The 22,135-nt window shown below is 38.4% G+C and overlaps 1 protein-coding gene across 1 annotated transcript in view; it reads right to left on the bottom strand.

Moving 5' to 3' along the window:
* The window catches only part of LOC138193581 (mannosyl-oligosaccharide 1,2-alpha-mannosidase IA), a 187,666-nt gene that overhangs the window by 97,648 nt on the left and 67,883 nt on the right, over positions 1-22,135 (bottom strand). Inside the window, exon 2 of the mRNA XM_069141711.1 lies at positions 4,731-4,827. Within this exon, the coding sequence (XP_068997812.1) occupies positions 4,731-4,827 (97 nt within the window). The remainder of the gene's footprint in view (positions 1-4,730; positions 4,828-22,135) is intronic.

Below are 22,135 nucleotides of genomic sequence, written 5' to 3'. Positions count from 1 at the left end.
ACCACAATCCGACCTTGACCTCCATCCTTACATAATGCTACATGAGATTTAATACAAACCTGACATAAAGTAATAAAATCAAAGGGGAGCAGGAAACATGCCAGAGTTACGAGATAATACTTGATACTTAAACAATCAGCAAACCAATAATGTATCTATGAGATGCTTTTCTAGTGCCAAATTTAAAAAAAAAAAAAAAATCCTAATACAATGCTTACTAATAGTAAGACAAAGTTTTCTGAAAAAAAATGAATGTGCATATATTAACACTTTCGCTGCGAGAACACCCACAAAGTCTCAGCACAATTGCTGAAAGCGCTCTAAATAGCTTTCTAATTGCCCTGAGCAAAATAAACTTTTAATAAGCTCTGAAGATATACTGTATTTTATATGACACAAGTAAAATAAGAGAAAGTGTATCAGAGAGCCAACTTTTAAGTTTCGAGAAAAGAATTAAGAGAGAGACCGTTTCAGCCTTAAGGGTCACGACAAAAGGAAAGAAGGGAGGGATTATGGGAAAAACAGAAAGGAGTGCAGGGTTGAAAGAAAGACTTTAAGGAAGATTACAGTGAAAGTGTGACAGCGAAAGAGGTTCGGACTTCTCTCTGTGGTTTGGGGTTTTGCTTTTTTGCATGTTGAGCAGCAGGAATGTTTTGGTGACTTTCGGCTTATTGACAAGCCTCTGACGACAACGCCGCCCTTATACTGTGGATCCAATCTTGCGGCATCTCTGTTTACTCTGGGGATTAAATTAAAGAACACAGCATCCAATTTCATACCTGGCTTCCCGCACCACCCCTCACAATGTGACATTTACGCACTAGCATGATGCCCTTTCTCTCTTCCTCTCCCTTTGACTCCCTCCCTCCTGCTCCTCAAAGATAATATACTGTGTAGCAAATAAGGATAGTTGAGAGCAGGAAAATGATGCCAGCATTTAACAGGCTGGAAATATATTTTCTTAAGGGATTAACCGTATTCAGTTGAAAGAAGTCATTCCCATTCCCCCACGCTTGGAGACCGAACCATTTCTCAGCTGTGCTGCCACGGATAAATAGCTTATTATATCCAAGCTTTTATTGTTTGCATATCGGTTAGATCTGCATTATAAGGTACGCTGCTTAGTGGATAGCTGTGCTGCGCAGATAAAGACGGCAATTAGCTGCTGGAATTTAAAGATTGAAGTGCCCATTATGAGAAACCTTTCGCTTCAACAGCAGAATTATTTTGAAATTGTGGTTTCAAAATATGACATCTGTAAAAAAAAAATTATACTCTCTGTAAACTAACTAACAAATCTTTGTGTTGGAGATCTGACACTTCATATTCACGCAATATTCTTAATTTTTACACTCATTCAATTTTCACAGTAGTGAAAGGTTTGTTAGGATTGCACTGAATCATTCTAATTTTGGTTAACTAAAAAACGTGAGCTAACCAAACTCGGGTTGATTAGTTTCTTCAAAGTCATCTTATGAGTTTGGAAAACTAGCAAAATTAACATTGAGAAACTTTTTTTTTTTTTTTTCAAAACCATAAATTTTGCAGGTCACAGAATCCTAGCTATTTTTTCCCAAGAGTAAAGGGAGGATTTACAGCAAAAGAATATAAAATAGAAGATAAATCTAACCAAATATCGAGCAATTTCAGTCTGCAAGAACTGCGGCCAGCTTGGACTGCATTTGTTTCACCTACACGTTCATGAATAAAAACATAATGGATAAGCTGAAACAACATTGCAGTAACTTCCAGCTTTTTTAGCAACATAAACTAGTAAAACAATTCATTAACAACCAACTGTCTATACAGCAAACAGTCTCCTTTTCAATAATGACACATGGAAAACCTTTCTGCCTGTCTGTCTCTCTCTTCATCACACAGTAAATGATAGAATGTAAACAGTTACCTTAAGTTATTATAGGTAAATAACCTTATGACCTGTATAATGTACAATACGTCCATCTAGTGTCGTGGTTGTGTTGACAGCGGCCAAAATCTGACACTGACCTGTCAATTCCAAACCTCCATCACAGGCAACTACAGTAGGGCTGCTGTTGATCTCTCACATCAAGAATCCATCTTGCCATTTATACTGCATCTGTAAATACTATATAGTGATTGTTTGTTAATATGCTGGCAATGACAATTTAATAAGCCGACATCAAGGTTCACCGCTCTGAGTGTGTTTTGGTGTTTACTTTCTGCCCCCCCACCCACCTCGCAGTCAGACATCTCCTAATGCGGCTTTAACAGAAACAAATAACTGCAACTGACTCTATCATCCTCTCTATCATCCCTCAAGTTTTAATATTGACAACCGCACAGGCCATTAGCTTTCAGTGTCCTTGGCTGCTCCTTGCTTCTTAATGATGCCTTACATCACAAGTGGGTAAGTAGATGAAACCTTGATAACTCATTTCTAAACACGACCTGTGGTAAAACAAACAGATCTGCGCGTATTAACAGGCCATTCAACAAAATAGGCTTTCTGCAGCACAGAATCAGCCCCAATTAAGCATCATTCAACTCAATGTATCATTAAATAACAGTGAGAAGGAAAATCAATTAGGCTTCATTGTATATTCTGTTATTTAAACTGTTTTCAAATTATAATTTTTCTCGCTGTCTTTCAGTGACTGATGCTGCCAGTGTGTTGTTTGTCAGGGAAAGCACGGGATAACTGAATGTCAATAAAAATGTTCCGATGTAAAAATGAAGTTGTTCTGCTGATTTTCATTAAACAAATTTGACAATGCAGACGAAGCAAAAACGTGGCAAAGATACACTGTTTTGCGCTGCCATTATTAAAAACATGTCTGTTTTATACACACGCAATACCATGTCATGCTTCAAATGTTGTGTTTGATATCCGTTTTGGTTCCCGTTCTTACTGCAGACTGCCCTGACAACTAATCGTATTCCTTTAACTCAACTCCATATTAAGCTACATTCAAAACCTCACATATCTGCACATATTTGTCCAAAGAGTTCAAAAACTTTTTCTTTTTGTTTTCATGTCTGAAAGTTAGGTATAGCTGGAGCAGTATCTTAAGACATTCTCTGCCTTTTAAAAAGCTACTCCAAACTTCAGGCCAAAATGTGAGTTTTGAATTATTTTTGGGTGATTTTCATCAGAAATCAATCTTGGATTGGTTGCTTTGAAATACAACCCATCATGTGATTAAAGGGCTGTGTTTCAAAAGAACTCCTCTTCACTCCAACCCTCGAGGGAATATGAGCAGCAAAGAGAACACAAATTGTATGTTCAAAAGAGCTTGCATCATCTCTTTAATAATCCTGACTGCCTACAGATGGGAGGAAGGGAGACCTCAGGTATGGAAGACAGTACCCGTCCAAGTCTTATTAAGAGCTGATCCACCTTTTATTAAGGGCTTTATTGCGGGATTTCCCTCTGGCACAGCAGTGGGAACTGACTGATATGCTCCACTGCAGAAGACCTGAGGACCTGAGGACCCCTCTGGATCTCTCTCCAATTAGAGGCTGACAGAGACTGTGGCAGGTTGTGAAGTTTCCTGTGCTACGTGAAAGTTAAGGAAGATGGGTTGTCAAGAGCTCAGAGCGATACATTACCTCTCATATGACATCCTCATTATCATTTGTTTTGAAAAGGTGTAATATTATGTTATAGTAAATAATATTACAATTGTTTCTGAGTTAAACTACTGTCCTCAGTCTTGATTGATCAAAGTTTCTCAAACAACAACAATAACAACAACCAAAACAAACCTCCAACATTACCATGACCTTCAGAAAAGTCAGTCTTAGAATTAGGATTCACCACCAATGAATAATGAATAATTTAATCAATGAAACCTTTGATCTGTAGTAGAATAAAAAAGTGTGAATTTCTAAACATTTATTTAATATCAAACCACTTGCATGCCGTGAACCAACAGAGCTGAATGAGGCGAAACAAGCTAAATTTTCCAGCTCAACACAAAGGGCGATACGCAGAAGATGAATAATTTAGAGAAAATGTATAAAAATACTGGCTGCAAGTAGGACACCGAATGGCGCTAACCATCTTGGCGTCTACCACACTGCTTCCGTGTTAACGGATGAAAACATAATTTTATGCACACACACGTCAAATGTCTAATTATGGAAAAATATGTTCAGCCCACGCGTTCGAAGAAAAGGGTTAATATTGCTTCACTAATTTCTTTGAGGTGATTTAGCTGTCAATTCTGGTTTAAATGCATATCGAAGGGCAGCCTGCACTGTTCAGTTTTCCTCACTTGACTAAATTAATTCCATTGTCAGGCCTAGTCATGTTTGTTGCCATGTTACCAGTGCTGCCTGATGTAGAATATACTGTATATTTCATGCTTTAAAACCACAGCGAGTTGTTGTTGTTATTACGAAGGAGCTCGAGGAAAACAGGGGTTTTTTGGGGTTTTTTTGGTCATTCATCAGAATCAGTTTGTGAACTTGTAGTCCATCCATGCCGAACTGAGAATTTCCTGACCACGTGTCTGAAAAAACTCTTGTTTTCCTTCTCTGACACAAAACTATAATTTTTAAATCTCTGGTTTCAGGCTGACACTTCCATTCAGCATGGTAAAATTATCTGCCTTTTTAGTTTTAGTCTTAGTTATGTTTTCTGCATGAAACCTTTTCAGAAAAAAGGTCAAATGGCTTAAAAAAAAAAAAAAACACTGGATGACCTTTCTGGCCTTTTGAGCCTCCAGTGAAATGCCGACACTCACCAAACATGTTGCCAATATGGCCGTTCCTCGTCAAAGGCCGGAGCTCATTCTTGCCCCAGGCGAAGAGCTTGTAGTTGTCCCAGGAAAACTTCATCATCTGCAAAATAAACAAAGAGCAGACATACTGGTCAGTGGACTGATTGCAAAGCAACACATCTCCAAAGCCAACCGTAATTAAATTGGTATAGCTCAAGGCAAAGGCAATGATAGATATTGATCAGGACTGTATTAAGGACAAGCATGCAATTACAACACATAAACCACACTGCTAAACCATATGGCTGACATTTCCCCTGCAGCCAGTCCTTCAAATTAGAGATTGACTGGTGTCGGTTGATGAAAAGCAACTTTACAAGATAAAAACGCATGTTTGAGAAGAAAATCTTGATTAATTTCACTGAAACATTTTATCTGTATATGCACAGCGCAAGTAAACTTCCTCAGACGGATTAAAAAGAAAAAGCCTCTCTACCTTCGGTGACAGAGTTAGCTGAGAAGCATAAGGTGAAGTTTGTTAATATATTCATTTTCATCTTTTGTTGTAAACATAATTTAATGTATCGAGTTTTCCTCCAGCGACATTAGTTAGGAAGCAGCATAGTTTGGCTCATTAATAATCTGCTCAAAGACAAAAACCTGACAGTATTCTAATTTACAAATCACTTTCACATAACACTTCCACACCTTGCTTTCTCCATTGGTTACCTGTGTTTATGTCAGGCAAAGGAATCATACCTCTGTATACACCAGCTCTACAGATTTACTAGTGAGTCACGTACAAGCCTAACCCTAACACTGATCCCAGTAGTTTGAACAAGGTCAAGTATTTGGTCTTATTTGGCCATTTTTTTTTTCAACCAAAATTTTGGTTTTCTTGCTTGTATAAGTAGTGAAATCAACACAAGTAACTTTAAATCTGAAATGTAATTTTATATAACTATCATCTGACTGACAAATCTTCTGAAACATGTACTAGTAAAACAAGAGAGGCTGTATGACAATGCTAACTTGCTTGTGTTTTGCAGGTGTTGTGTTTTTCATATTCACCATTTTGATTTAGTATGTTAGCATAGTTTTGCCAGTCTTAAAGCGATTATATAATTTACCCTGAAGGAAACATGAATGTATGCACCTCTAAAATAAAAAATAAAAAACTTTATCCTCATTGCAACTCAAGAAAAACTGACAAGAACAACAAGTTTATTAACATTTCCTCTCTGGGGACCATGAATGTCTGTACACAATTTCTCAGGAATCATCCGTTATTTGTTGGCACATTTACGTCTGAACCAAAGTTGTGCACATTGAAAAATAAACACTAGAGTAATGCCACTACTGGGACTAAAAATAAAGGATGTGTTTGTGTTAAAGTGAATTTGATCTGCTGTAGAATTACAATAAATTGACTCTAAGTCCCTACATCCCCCACCATCTCATTTATAACAGAAGAGCAGCTGTCATATACGCAGTGTGAGAGGATGTTTTCTCCATATCATCATTGAAGAGATGCCATGATGCATGCACATTTATACAATGAAAAATGCTTGACAATACACTGAAAACTAATTCCAGCTCAAAGTATACTCGACTCAAGTGCTTTCAACAATGTCATGTTCATTAAATTCAATTGCTCAACACAATACAACAAACATAAAGAAAGTGGGCGGCCTTTATCTGTCATGAAGATGGACAGTTGGGGCAGGATTTTATTTGGGTTTTTTTCATCTCTATTATCGATACGATGTGAGACTCCTTGGCCTCTAGAGGTGGGCTCATGTAAGCCTGTGGAAAATAGACAACATGAATCCGTTTACCTCCGACAAAGCCTCCAGCTGAAAATCCTCTCACCCTAAAAAGCTCATTATATACACAGCCAAGAATACAGAGCTCCAGCTGATTCTCACACAAAAAACAAAACAACCACATTATTCAAATAAATGTTAACGTTACGAAAACACTGCAGCTACAGGTCAGAGGGCTACGATTTGATTACAGATAAACTTTCAGGCCTTTAAATATTTTGGAGACACAGTACCAGTTTAATTAGTGATATGGCATTTATGCAGCACAACATATGAAATCACTATGTACCGAAAACCATTCACAGACAAGCAGAAACAACACAGTCTGCATTTGGAAACTGATAGCTATTTTTCTTTATCTAGACTGATATAAAATCGAACAAAGCAGCTTCTTAAACTGGGCTTTTTACAATTCTACGAATAAATACCGACAATGAGCGCAACAGCAATCTCCCAGAACCTAACGAACAAGCATACAATATGATTTAGGCAAATAGAAGCAATGAATCTTGTGGTGGAAATATGTTCACAAAGGTAATCAGTTTCTTCACAAAGTGTTGAAAGAACAAAAATAGCCAGAGCCAGTCTCACCGTGTCCCGACACAACACTCTGCCTCAGAGTGAAAACCAGCAAATATCTCAAGTTTTATTTGAAATTTACTCCATCTTTTATAATGCCAGCCTGTCTCGCTTCCTCTGACGACCTTAAAAGCCAAAGAACAAAAGTAATAGGAAAAAAAGTGTTTGTAAAAATGGTGGGATTTGGTAAACGTTAGAACTCAGTGAACCTCTGTTTCTTTTGAAGGATGTTACAGACGGTATGCCATAGCGTCTTTGCAAAAGAATTATCAGATGAACCTGCGAGGGAAGCACGACTACGCACATCATCAAATAAATGTTGGGGAAAGTGGGAAACAGGCAGATGGTATGCTAAAATTGCTTGACTGTAGGCATTGAAAAAGTAAAAAGGCATCATTAATCAGCAATGGTTTGACTATAAAATGGAGGATTTATTGCAACTAATGTTGATTTTCACCATCCAAATTTCCCAATTTATGAAATGTCAAATATAAATGTCCAGTGCCCAAAGTGGCATCTCAAGATGTTTTGTTCCATCCAAATAAAAAAAAATGGTAAAAGCAGTTAAATTTAACACCCTTAAGCCAACTAATGCCTTTTTCATGGCTGTGATTTCATATAATTGTATTAGAACTGCTGTCAATCAGTCAATAAAAAAAAACTGATTATTTCAGCTCTAACTGCTAATAACAAAACATGATTTCTAATTTTCTATTGTTAAATTAAAATTATACTGCAACACAGCTGAAATTATTAGAAAATGAATTTGAGTCATTACTTAGTTGAACAAAAAGAAAATTAAAAATGTTTGACAGTCAATTACAGTCCTTCTCCTCACGTTGATTAAACATCTATAAAGGCATCCCTGGTTATTAGAATTTAATACTTAGAAGTATTTTCCAATTCCCCAAAAACTCCTTAATGACTTAAAGTGGTTTAGATGTAACTCGACACCTTTCCTTGCACTTAGTGGATCTAAAATAGTCACCGCCTCTTTCTCAACCCACCCCTCGATAATATTAAAAGACCTACCCTGCCAGCTGACAGGATTGGCTCCTTCAGTATGTGATGTATTAAACTCTAGCGGTTGAATCTCTGTTTTTGAGACGGTCAGACTTTCCAAAACTGAAACACTTAGCCATGGCATTAACAGCTTTTTCCCAAATACAGTATGTCTTCTGGCACATAAAAAACAGCTCATGGACATTTTAAGAAGATTAAATATTAGAGCCTTTAATAACTGCTGGTCTTCAAGGCATAATGCTGAACAATTCTTGATTTTAGCCCCTAAAATGTGAAAATGTTCTGCTTTTTCTTGTTTTACATGATTGTAAATGTAAATTATTTTTGGTTTAAACCATGTTGGTCGGATGAAACAAGCATTTTTAAGATGTCGAACTGGTCTCTGTGAAACTGTTGACAATTAATCAAAACCCCTTAAAAAAAAAGAAAAAAAAAAAAAAAGCAGATTATTGGGTTAAAATAATCATTAGCTGCAGCTCTGGATTGTTACAAAAAGCTGTCAACAAAATAATTTCCACGGTCGTGCTACACATAAAAGCTTTGTTTTCATGCCAAAATGTCAACACAATCAAACTCACTCTCCACAAAAATATTTGGCTCGGCCTCCTGCTGTGACACACTGAAGCTGTTTCTTTCCACCGGAGGGAAACAGATATCTGCCATTGCGTTTCATGTCTCTGCCGTTGTGCGCTGCGGAAGGTCAAAATGGGGGAGTACTGAGGTCACACAGCCGTAGGGAGTGTTGATGTAAGAGCCCATCATCACAACACACAAACACACGCGGTGCCAATCGATAGCTGCAGTCGCTGCCGAGCACACCACCCTCATCGCTGCTTCTCCAAGAGAGCAAGCGGATGAATGATTAGTTTCCAGGGGCACACAAAGCAGACAGACATGATCTGACAGTAGTCTGACCGTTCTTTGGTTAATCTAATTGGCTGGTTGTTGGGCAGAGGAGATCAATAGCTGAACACAGAGCCAGTGATTGAAATTAATCAGGGATACAACGTGCCAATACCACTACCACAGGTCAGAGGCCGCACGCTGCTGACCATGCTCTCGACGACCGTCACACAACATCCACAAGATCATAAAAGATGTTGCACGACGTCAACTGAAAAATATTTTATGGAGGAAGAGAAGTGAGAATATGAATTTCCCCTTCACAAAAATGCAGTGCCCGAATTTTTACTGAAATACTTTTTGTGTTTAAAAACACTTGGACGTCTGGATTCAGTATTTACCATGTTTCTAGTGTAGCTTGGAAAACTCCCTGAGGATATGACACCACAGGAGGAGCAGTTATCTCACTGATGCTCCTCTCAATTCATGGCAGCATTAAACCCAAACTGGTTTTGTATCGTTCAAAGCAATGAAAGGACACCTCAGGCGAAAAACTAGAAAAGTAAAAGCGGGAAACATGACCTTCAACATGTGCTGTGTCAAAACTAAATGTGTCGTTTGGGGCTAAATCCTTCAAAATCTTGACTTGCATCTTGATGTGAAAGTTTATTTCTAAGGTCACAAAACCACAAAAATATTTTGTTTCTACAAGTGCTACAGACTCCAGTGTTTTCCCTACATGCATTTAACAGCACGGATACACAGCATCTCATTAGAAGCTTTATCATTTCGTGCTACAGATTGTTCATATCCAGGTCAATTCACACAACTTTATCCTGAACTGATAATGAAAAAACGGGCAAAATGTCAACAATGAAGCAGCAAAGGAGATCACGTTTTCAGGATTATCATTCACCGAAGCGAAAACAGTCTTGCAACTGCTCATGAGTGTCGCATAGCAACGTTACCACAAACTCATTAATTTAAAAGGAAAGGAAACTCAGCATCTGTATTGGCAGATTCAAACTTCCTAAATCAATAACTCATTAACTAAACGCTGCTAAAACACAAACAACACTTCATTGCAACTGCAGGAAGCTAGACAACCAGCTACAAACAAATTTCAATCAAAACAAGTCGCCTTTAGAGATGAAGAAATAACAGTAGTGTCTGCGCACAGCTGGCTGGAAGAAGAAAAAGAAGAAGAAAAAAGTGTAACAATGGAAAGAGATCCTACAAAAATATCCAAGAACTTCAGTCTTATTCAGTTTAGTGTGACCAAACTTACTTCACACAAGTGATCTCTTGTTGGTTATACTACAATATTGAGTTTGGAAAACCTACGAGAGACCATCAATATGTGAAGTGTTTTTGCTGACAAGCGCACTGAAAACAACTGTAGTTACTCAATAGCTTATTTTTGCCCATAAAAGTTTCTCAAAATAATGTACCAGCACATTTTTTTTTAACTAAGAGTTACAGTAAAACCAACAGCAGATGTTACTGAATATTTTTCCCATAAAAAATTATTTCAAATTATGCGAAAGCTAATATTCCTGAAGTAAATGTTGTAGCATAACCATTGGGAGATCACTGATGTGTGAAGTGATAGAAGTTTATTCTGCAAAAAAGGACAGTTGAAAATGAAAAAGTGGAGGAATGAGTGACAGCCAGCCAGCAGCTGGCAAACAGCTGGATGTAAGTGGATGTAAAGGGTCAGTGGTGATGAGTCAAACAAAAAAACTCAATCAGTCAAATCTCGTTGATATATTTCATTCAATAAATATCAATAATTGTTGTAAAGATTATTCTCTTATTATGTTCATTGAAAGTTTATTTCCCTATATCTTGAGACGCCTTATATTTTATCTGGACAGACATTTCCCCTGCTCATTACTGTGCACAAATGTACTACACAGTATGTACTCAGCCCTCGAGAGCCGTACAGGCTGGCAGGTACATAGAACAAAACCGCACAAAACCTTTTTTTCGGATGAACAAAAGACACTTTCACATGCACTCGTGCTCTACCTCTGATGCTACAACTTCATCCTACAGGAAAGCACTGGACTCTCTCAGTAGTAGAATCTGTAGAATCACTGCAGGATTATTCATAAAGCGAGAGAAAAGGTATGTTATATCAATTGACTGAGTTTTGTTGAATGTGTAGATCTGTCTTTTTGTACACTCCGAGGACAAGGTGTTTCAAAACTCAAGGTTATAATCAACCATTCTTTGTGTTTCTGAGTCTGTTGGATCCACATCTGCTGCCTACATGACCATCTATTTGCACAAACAGAAACTCTCAAAAGTGCATAATCACAGCCTGCCAATGTCTGAGAGGCTCCTGATATGGTATGTAAATCTGTGAGTCATGTGGGACAAGTCATAAAGAATAAGTGGGAAAAAGGGATTTCAATGAGCTGTTGTTAGCAAAAGGTTGAGGATCTGAAGGTGGCAGCTAGTTGGTCACTTTTTGTGAGTTCAAAACACTCAGGTAAATTTGGACATACAGTAACCGGTAGCCACGAGAAGGGCTTTTAAAGCCCATTTTTATCCGTCACTGCAAAAATTAGACTCACCCAACCAGGTTTATGTTAAACAGCTTCAAAAGGATGACGCAGAGTAAAAGAACCATCTGGCACACAGTTGAGAAATTCTGAACGTAGGTTTCTCCGAGGCAATGATGTAAAAAAGGAGGTAACAAGTAACTTCTAAACCAAAGGCACTGTAACAGAGCAAAAGATTGAGTAACGAGATGGTGCCAGAAGGGTAGGTTGAATCTGGAGTTTAGATGAAGTGATAAGTCTTCTGAATGGTAGGGCTGAGCTAATATTTTAATAATCTCACCAACGGCAATCCACCGTAACTGCAAACAAAATGAAATTAGAGCCATAACCAGACAGAGGGGGGTTCCCAGGAGGTTATTCCCAAAGAGCTCTGTGGTTTTCCCCTCATGACTCAAGGAACTGTAGATTTAATGGTGTTCATCTGCTGCTTCCACTCTGGTGGATTTGACTCGATCTGATTGGGAACCCGAGGACATTACGTGTGCCCACATTTAGCAAGAACCTGACAGCACCACAGGCTTGTCAATCAAACAGACATGCCCCCAAAACATGGACATAAAACTAATAAGAAGGAGTGACTTTAGTGAATGAGACCATTATAATTTATGGAAATTATTTTACTGACTTTGTATTTCACGGGAGAAATTGAATGGGAGTCTATGGAGCCAGAGCCTTTTAGGAGCCAACCCCTAGTGGCCCTTGGTGATAATGCATTTAATAGCAGTTGCATTGACCTCACTTTTCAGACCCAGAAGCCACGTCCACTTTCATATACAGTCTATGGTAACAACATCTGATTTTAGTTGAAATTAGACTTCAGAAGAGTTGTAATTGTTTTTCAGAATCTGCCCCAGTTACTTTTTAAAGTAGAGGAAAATATCTTATACAGAAAAGAAATACTAACTATTATTAATTAAGAGTGTGAGCTCAAGTGGGCTGCAGTACCCCTGAAGGTCACTTCACTGATTCATTGTAAACATAGTACTGCCAGCTGGGTTTGGACTCAGTGGCCCCCCATGTGACCCAGGAGAGGAAGATATACAGATACGAACTGGTGGGCTGAACAGTCAGTTTGTAGCTTATTCTGGACAACTAATTAGAGCAGATGTTCTGTTTAAAGCACAGCAACAATCTTCATCTCCCCTGATGTTGCCACTTTCTGTAGCCGTGTGGGTGAAGAACTCATTACAGTTATAACAAGAAAATACACTAAAAATATATGTATCAGATAAAAGATGTGCAATACATATTGTATATGTTGTGAATTTTACACAAATTGTAAAATCATGAAGTGAAAGGCCTCATAAGTCCTTAAAACTTGTACAGAGGAGGTTACAGATATCATATAGTCTGGATTGTGGGACTGTCTGTATGTGTTGACAGAAAATCTTTAAGCTCACACATTCTCAACATGAAGCAACCCAACATTTTACTTCCACTGTAACAGATGACAAGAACTGAGCTTCAACTCGCTAATTAAGCTGCAGTGCTCTTATTGATGCACCTGTTCTTTAGGAAAAACTGTAGGGTAATAAATAAATCAAGAGTCTCTCTTGCAAATAGCTTTAGATGTGGTTTGTTTTACAGGGGGGAAAAAAACTTTAGCTTTTTGTGTGAGAGAGAGAAAAGGTACTAGAATAGATACAAAAATAAAGAAGCCTTCAGAAAATACTTCTTGGTTTTCTTGTGTTTCACGGGCTTAAAAAGAGCCTCAGTACTCAGTGGCAAAACATCATGGCAATATATTTTATATTTCCAGGGTTATGATGAGTATGATTCACACTGGGACAGTCACTGTCAAAAATGTACAAATTTGTGGTATCGGCTGACGCATTGGCTCAGAGTGCAGATAAAATCAGATTAGAAGTAGTTGATGAATCACAGCTCCAGAATGGTTTATGATCTATTCTAGAGCAACAGATAACAGTTAAACAGTTAAAACGTATGGTACACATTTGGAAAAACCCCAAAAAGACAAGACAATCACAATATTAGATGTTGAGGTTTGCTATCAGCTCAAATACCCCATGGCAGGTAGTCAATAAACACTTAATCATACTACAGTCCCAACTTCACAACCTACCACATTACATCTGATGGCGGGGTTGAATGAAACTATTTGCCATCACCACTTTTTCAGTCAGTCAATCTGATCCTCCTTTTACTCTCAAGCAGAGACACTTCTGTGGCTACATTTTTATTGAGATGTATTTACTTGGCAGATAAAGTAAATTAAGATGACATATCTAACCAAATGACTGCAAACAACATAAGACAGAACAGCACGAATCTAGCAAAAAAGAATTACACTAAGTGTAACACATGGGAGTTAGCGGCAAACCAGAACAAATGTCGAGGGAAAAACATGCAAGGGAAGGAATATCAGAGGACCCTTGGATACAACTAGTATTATGATATTTACTATAATAAATGAGCCAACGCGTTGTCTAGTTAGTGAAAGGCCAATAGAGGGGATGCATTGTTTCTTGTGTTTGCGTTGTGCGAGCTCAATGTATCTTTCCACAATGTTTCATGTTAAATCCCAACCTCCCTGCAGAACTGTACGCCATCTCTCCCTCTGAAAAATATGACAACACTCAGTTTAAACCGGGCATACCACATTATCTCTTTCTTCGATAAAACAACTCAGATTATTTCATGGACAAGAGTCTTATCTTATAAATATGCATCAAGCATCCCTCAAAGTGCTCTTAACACCATCCCAACCTGGACGTTTTGTAATGCAGTTGTTATATTTGGTTCCACCGGCGAGGTATCCCTTTAATCTGAGAAAGCTTTCGGTTGGATCACAGATAATAAATCACCCCAGCGCCCTGGCATGTCAGGCCCGAGTCACTGCTGCGTTAACGAGGTGCTGTGTCATCACCTGAAACCAACGGGAACTTTGGCAGAGAAAACACAGAATCAGCTTTCCCCCGCCTTCGCTTCCCCCGGAGCTTCCCACCTCAACTTGCACATCCTCCCATCTCACACTTCCTCCTTCCTCCAGTATGAAACCTTCTTGGAGCACAGCCATTTCCTACCTATTAAAACCACATTCATGGTGAGCGGCGACAGAGCCTTGTAGGTCTCTCAAGGTGAGTGAGGCCATCCTGAGTCAGCACAACACTGTGGTCAATTACAAAGCAAGCCCCAAAACAAGAGTTAGAGAGCTGGACAATCAGGCAGCACTGAGCTGCAGATCATTCATGCATGGAATTAATGAATGTCTGGGATCAACATCACCTGACCACACACATATTTCTTTTAATTACTGAATAATACAGTAAGTAGAGCAGAAAAGATGCAGCAAAGTTATTGTCTTGAAATAAAGCTCTTACGTTGTTCCACAAACCACAGTCATTTGGAAAACTTTTCACAGAAGCTACAAAATATGGAAAGTAACTACACACCAAAACCTAAGAGCTTTCCGATTAGAAATTGTCTACATAGTGTTTGTAATTAACAATAATTGAGTCAGCAAGCCTTGTTAAACTCAGAATGTGCATACACAGCCAGCTGCAAGAAAAATTAAGAGAAAAAAAGAAAATTACTGCCTCAACTGATCAGGACACCTGGATCTAAGCTGCAAGCTTAAAATGTGTTTTAATAGATAATAACCAGAGAAGTAGTCTCTCTCTCTTTGTCTCTCTGGTGTCTGTCCAATGTGATTTTCTGAAACACCTTTTTCAAGTCAACTACTGACATTGATTTTTTTTAATATCCCACAATATTGTTAAACACATGTAGAACTTTTAGTTTAATTCAATTTAAATAAATGTTAAATTCACAGTATTTCTACATAAAGTGTGCATTCGCTTGTATCCTTCTTTCTCTGGCGAGCGCTCTCTCCACAACAGATCATTATGAGAGATGTGTGGCCTGCGCCAAGTTGCCTCCTGAGCATCTCCCACTGGTGGTCTGAGAGTTTCACTGCGGCATGAAAGATTCATGCCAAAAGAAAGCGAATTGCCACAAGGAGCCTATTAAAATGTCTGCACTCGGGGCTTGAGTTGTTGGAGAGGTAAACCTGGAGTATTAACATGCCTAAATGGCCCCAATAGAGGCCGCTGATGACGAGTAATGAGGAGAACGAGAGATACGACAATACAGTTGAGAACAGACCCAAATATGGCTGAGTTGACTACGCCTCTATGGACATGGCTTTAGCAGTCGCAAGGGATAAAGGCAACACTTGTGCAAAAGTATCTGTCCACCAGTGGTCATAAAGGTCATAAAACTGGGAAATGAGCACGTGGGTAGAATAATAACATTTATCCTGCTAAGAAACATATTCTGGAACATATTCTTCAACTTCATACAAGATCTCTACAGTCAACACAGTGTCAAGGTCGACAGCCAAGAATAGTCACTAATCTGACCAAATGTAAAATATGGTCACAAGCTCGCCTTCTGTTTCTGTGTCATGGTGTTGAATAGTGGGCAGGAAAGTGTTTTGCAGAATATTCTGATGTACCTTTGACCTTTTGCATTTAAAATTTCATCACTTCATCATATAATAGTATAAGGAATTTGTGTGAAGTCTATTTCATGTTCAGCATGTGGATTCTCTGAATTATGGCGGAACATTTTGAGCCACAGTAATCTCTGAGTTTTGACTACTAAGATCTAATCAGTTCATCCTTTAATCTTTTTGAATGTTTGTGCCAAATTTTAACAAATGACTTTCAAGGCATTCCTGAGATATCACATTCACAAGACCGAGACGAATGTATGGACAGACAGATAAACCAAAAACAAAGCAAAATCTCCAACATGTTTCTGAGGAAATGTTTGGCAATCAGTCACTCACTGACGCACCACAGTGTAAAACTGGGCAAAGTCTGGGCTAACTGGTTGAAGGTGGAGGTCTGATAAACGAGTAACAAAACCACCAAGGCTGCACACGATTGGCTGAGATTCCTGTCAATCGAGCAAGTGAGGTCAAAAACATATCTCTCTTCAACCACTGACACTACTTATACTTATGAGCATTGAAGAACAGGATTTTTCCAAACGCAGAGTCTAATGACCATCACGCCTACAGAAAATTAACCTCTACACGGGTTCCCATTTAGGAATACCAAGAAATATCCCACAGGAGTTAGTGGAGACCAGAAACAGAGCTCACAGGAGACGGAATAATAGACTTAAATTAGTAGGCCAGCTGCACGACTTCAGATGAATTATAGTATTCTTTGTCTGCTGGATGTACAAACTGTATACAAAAGTAATGTTTGTCTGCACAGGAGTATATATATATATACACACACACACACATACATAGGTCTGGAGAACTCCTGTGCAGAGAAACATTACTTTTATAAATTGATAGTATGTCAATATGTGTTTCATTATAGATGAATTGTAGGTTGAAGCAAACAGTAGTTGTGAGTCCGGCTTCCTAAATTGACTTTACTTCATGAACACAGGCAGACGCTCAAACAGAAATGTTTTTGTTTTTTTTAAGTCCTACACAATGTTTTCAGGAAAATAAATTGAGGGGAAGAAAACATGCTGAATTGTTGCACAATTTTGATATAAAAATGTCACTATACTATGAAGTAAACGCCTGCATACTCAGAGTTTCAACAGCAGTCACTTGTTTAGAGTGACAACTCGGCGGAAACACTGGATTAACACTTGTTTTAACTGAGTAGGCCAAACTCCAAGCTTCCTTTCCAAAGTAATGTTCGTCTGCACAGGAGTTCTCCAGACCTCAGTCAAACAGATTTCCTTCCCTTCTGTTTGCATGGATCACTGAGCCGGCCCAATCAATAGACCTTGACGGAAAAGTTTATAGAAGTTGAAGGAGTGGGTTCCAAACTTCGTGGAGTTAGAGGGAACTTTCACAAGTAGTATAACATCACCCAAAATTATTCAGAAACCCCTAACTGACTACTCTGCACTCTGACTGCTGTTGCTGACAACAGCTCTCTCAGAAAAAAGAGCTAGTAATGAAATTGCAGGGGTGGTACAGAAAATGATGGGTTGGTGAAAGTAAATACAAACCATTACAGAGCTTTTACAGTATCATCAGAGGGAGTGAGGTAGCAGATAGAGGAGCAGGAGAAAGGGATCGTAAAAGACGGATATACAGACAAGAAGGAAGTAAATTATCTGCGAGACATTGCCAATTTGAGTGGGCAGTCTGGGAATATAGGGAACAACACTGTGTTTTGTGGGGGATCATGATGGTGAGTTTGCATAATTATCAGAAAATAATCTAAATTGCCTCTTGTGGAAAACTTCAAACAATGCAAGCTTAATTTTTATTTTTCTCACTGGCAACAAGAGCAAGGGTCTTCAACGTTTTTCAGGCCAAGGACCCCCAAACTGAAAGAAAGATGGAACAGGGACCCCCTACTATATATATTGTATAAAATTGTGTTTTATATTAAACTGGAGGAGTGCAGGAGGCTTGGAGAGACAGGTCCAGGCTAGTCTCGCGCTGTGAGTGAACCGGTGTCCAGCTTGAGAGAACTCCTGTGTGTCGCTGAATGTGTGCATTTCTGACTGAAAGATAACATCTTCTGCCTCCATTTATCCATTCATTACAATATGTTGGATTCATGTTAATGTGTATTTAAAGACACTTAAATTCGTGGGGAAAAAAATTTGGGGGGGGGGGGGGTATAAAAAAAATATGAAAAATTGTCTGATCAACCAAAAATTTCACGACCCCCTGCAGTACCTCTGCAGAACCCCTAGGGGTCGCAGACCCTCTGTTGAAGACCTCTGAATTAGAGGAAGAGTTTTAGCAGACTTATTTTAAGAGGAAGACGTGCAAGTAGATCAGGTCTCCCTCAAATCCACCAGGGATGATGAAAAAGGGAGCACAATTAATAGACTCATCAGGGTAAAATGAGGAGACATGGATGTTTTACAAAGGAAGTTCATTTCTGATGAAGTGAGACTGAAGGCCTTTTTTTTTACATGTTTTATTCTTGTGTCGACTGCGGTGTCATTTTCAGATTACTTTCAGACCTGATTGGAAAAACTAACCAAACATTATAAGGTGCAAATCACCACGGTGTGTTTTTTCATTTTACTCAATAGTCTGTCAGGGTGCACAGTGTGTTAGACTGAGGTACAATCTACTTCCGTGAGCAACCAAAAATCACACTATCCACTTGAAAATAATTGCCATTGGTGATTGGTGGTGCATTACTGAATGTTTTCCTGAGGTGAGTTGACCATCATATTTTGCAGCACTGATGTATTAGATCACGGAAACACGCTCAGACAGCTTTGGCTGCAGACAAAGAGCAATAACCTCGGAAGTCCCCTTAATGCGCAATACTACTCAGAGCCAATAGGGGCTGGCTCCAACAGACTCCCATTCAAAGGGCGTCAACTACTCTCACAGAATCAATTAGATACATTTTACAAAGTCAATTAATTTTCTCCATAATTAATTATAGAGTAATTCGCTAAATTCACTCTTTCTGTTCAGTGTTCTGGCGGACCTTCTGAAAATAATTCCATAATTGATGAGATATTAGGCCTCAAATTGAGGTATGTTTGGGGACATGCCTGGTTTGAGTGATATGTGATGGGCAGAAGGTCAGGCACAGCTTCCTTGCTTTCTTAATCAGATCTGCCTCTCGTGCCTCCCCAGCTCGTCTAATTATCATTGCCAGACTCCAGGCTTCACAATGGCAGTTTACAAACCAATGGGTGGGTTGCTATTAGGGATGGGTATTTCAAGTGAAACTAGTATTTGAAATTCACTCTGAAATATTTGAGTTTTCTTCAATTCTTTTTAGCAAACGCATATTATTGTCTTTGCCAATAGGGTGGCAACGATTGGCTGATACATCGATTTGGTCGTTGAGTTTTTAATCAATCACAGATTTCTTGATGGATTTGCACATTCTTGCCCTCAAGAGTCTTATCATGATATTATTTTAAGAATTTTTAAGTTCTAAACTCAACTTTTTCTTAGTTTACAGTAAACATGGAGGAACTTTTCTTGTCGACGCTGATCCAGAAAACACAGAATCTTCCTCCCCACTCTTACAGCAAACTTTGAGCAGCATGCCTTTAACTTTTAATTGCCACTGTTCGCACTAGCTGACAGGAGTGGGACCAATTTACTCGTAAAGTAAAGCATGTGTCGCGTGTGTGAAAATCCTGTGTCTTGCTAACAAACTGAAAGAAACATTCACAAGCACATTCACTTATCACGTTGGCATATCCTCATACCATGTTTTAAATCCTACTGATTCCTTGTTATATGGGTTGACAGCTTTGAAACACCTTCCTTTCACCATATGATTCTTCAAACACAGAGGAAGGCCTTTGAACTCAAAGATGTAACGAGTATATATTTTTTTTATTTTATATTCAACTGAACTGTGACTTCTCAGGAGTAGAAAATATAATTTGGAGACCAAATGTTGTCAGTGGTGAAATTAGTCTGGCATGTTTTGGCTTCAATATGTCATTTCCTAAGAAAAGAGCTATGAAACCAATTCATTTATTACATTTCTGCTGATAAGAGTGAATTTGCATACAAAAACTTTCCATTGTAGCTTAATATGATTACTTTGATGCAGGCCTATAAAATAAAATTAATGAGAAATTAGATAATATATTGCTGTTATTTTTTTTTCAAATAAAACTGTGTACTACTGGTTTTCTAAACCGAAACAGCCACAAAGCCTCACTGTCCTTAAACAAATCATAAATCATGAAAGAAGCACTTAATAAAATGGATGAAATTGCAGAGCTTTGCCTTCCATTAGCAGGACAGGAAACGAACAGACCTCCTAAATTCTAATTTAATAACTCGGCCTGCAGACGCCACATGTACAGATAAGCAGAATAACCTCTTCGAGGAACTGTTCTTTAATTTATTATCACTTTCAGACACCAGCAATTTAAAATGCAAGGAGCATTTTTGCTGTGCTATGAACACAGGTTGAGGAAAGTTATATATTCTGTTTCTTTGCCTTTGAGGTGGCGGGGAGACATCAGTCACCTTGCCTGAACTGTTTGACAGCCCTATTCTCTCACTTTAATGAAATCCCAACTCAGAAAAGAGCCCATTTCAATGCTCAGACAATAAACTCTCCACTTCCTTATCCTCTGCCAGATTCACACACAGCAGAGCATCTCGCTGCCTACACCCACATCCAGTAAATCCCCAAAATATCATCTTCAATTAAAAACAATGGGAGCCTAAGCTTTTGAGCGGATCATGACTATATTAACACATCAAAAGTTCTCTTTGGAAAATCTGAGCAGCACACAGTGACGTCTGGCCTGCTGACATCAGAATATAGAAACATCATAATTCAGTGAGTGTGTTATTGGAGATTAAGGTCAAAATCAAGAGAGCTGCAACTGTTGCAAAACTGCATTTGTAATGTAGGTCTTTACTTACAGAAGAATTGCACAATAAATGATGAGTTTGACATGCATACTGCGCAAGCAGTATCTGTGCTTTGCATTGCTAATGACGATAAGCATTTCAAATGAAATGATTTCATCCCAAAAAATGATCTAGCCTGGTTCCAGAGCTCTGAATCACTGCCCGCATCTTAAATTTGTTCTTAGGGTTTGGGGGTCATCATTTAAGCATTTTATCTAATCCCAATCCAGTATCAAATCAAAATCCTTTCAAATCCCCTCTTGAATCTCATCAAACTTAGCTTTCATCATTTCCAAATAACTACAAAGTTAAAAAATAACTGCTGCTCAAAAAAATCTGATTTAGTTTGGTGAATGTTAGTTTTTAGTGGTAAATTAATCAATGTAAATAACCTCCAGATACAATCTGAGAATGACATGAGCATCAGAATATATTAAATGTTGCCTTGATTGAACCCAATTCTTGTCACACAGAAATTTAAAGTTTGACTGGGACTCTCCTGTATTTAACATACTGCCACATGTCTAACATGTTTAGGGAAGTGTCGCTACTCTGTTAAAGTACAAACACACTATAGTGTGACGTTAAAGAGTGATGTGTCTTTTCACTCAGAGGGAGCAAATGAACCAACACAGTAAAGTCTCAGTGGAGTGGTTACACAATTAACATTAATTAGGGACAGCTGTTTTAATCCAACGCCTGTGATGTTGGTCATTTTAGCCGCAGACAGCAACAGTCTGTACCGGCTATTAATGAGAAGTCGCCAATGTTATCTGCATGTTTTCGACATTGTTATTTGCTAATTACAAAATAATGAGGAGAGATTATAGGTGTGGTAAGAGCGGGAACCAGATCCAAAATGAAACCGGCTATCAAAACCCAACATTATTTGTTCTGCGATTGAAATAGACAAGGCTTTTATCTAATTGATGGCCATTTCCTCCAGTCATAGACACAATGACCATCTTGAGCTTTGTAAATGGGATTAAGACTACGGCCTGAAAATTTTATAACAATACATCAGTTGATAGTATTTTTTTTTTAAACACAAACAGATAATATCTCAAAATATCTGATATGGAAAATCCAAAATCCAGCATAAGTAATCGATTGAAGCTGAACGAAAGCAGTACACATTGCCACGACTGCCAGTGGTATCTTTGGTCTGATGTAAAAGCATTACACCTGTTTGTAAAAGCCTCCAGGCGA

This window comes from Embiotoca jacksoni, unplaced genomic scaffold (genome assembly GCF_022577435.1).
Source record: "Embiotoca jacksoni isolate LCO1_2020_lvr unplaced genomic scaffold, fEmbJac1.0.p SCAF_11, whole genome shotgun sequence".
Lineage (NCBI taxonomy): Eukaryota > Metazoa > Chordata > Actinopteri > Embiotocidae > Embiotoca > Embiotoca jacksoni.
The sequence above is the reverse complement of the archived record's forward strand: the minus strand, read 5'-3'. Positions and strand labels throughout refer to the sequence as shown.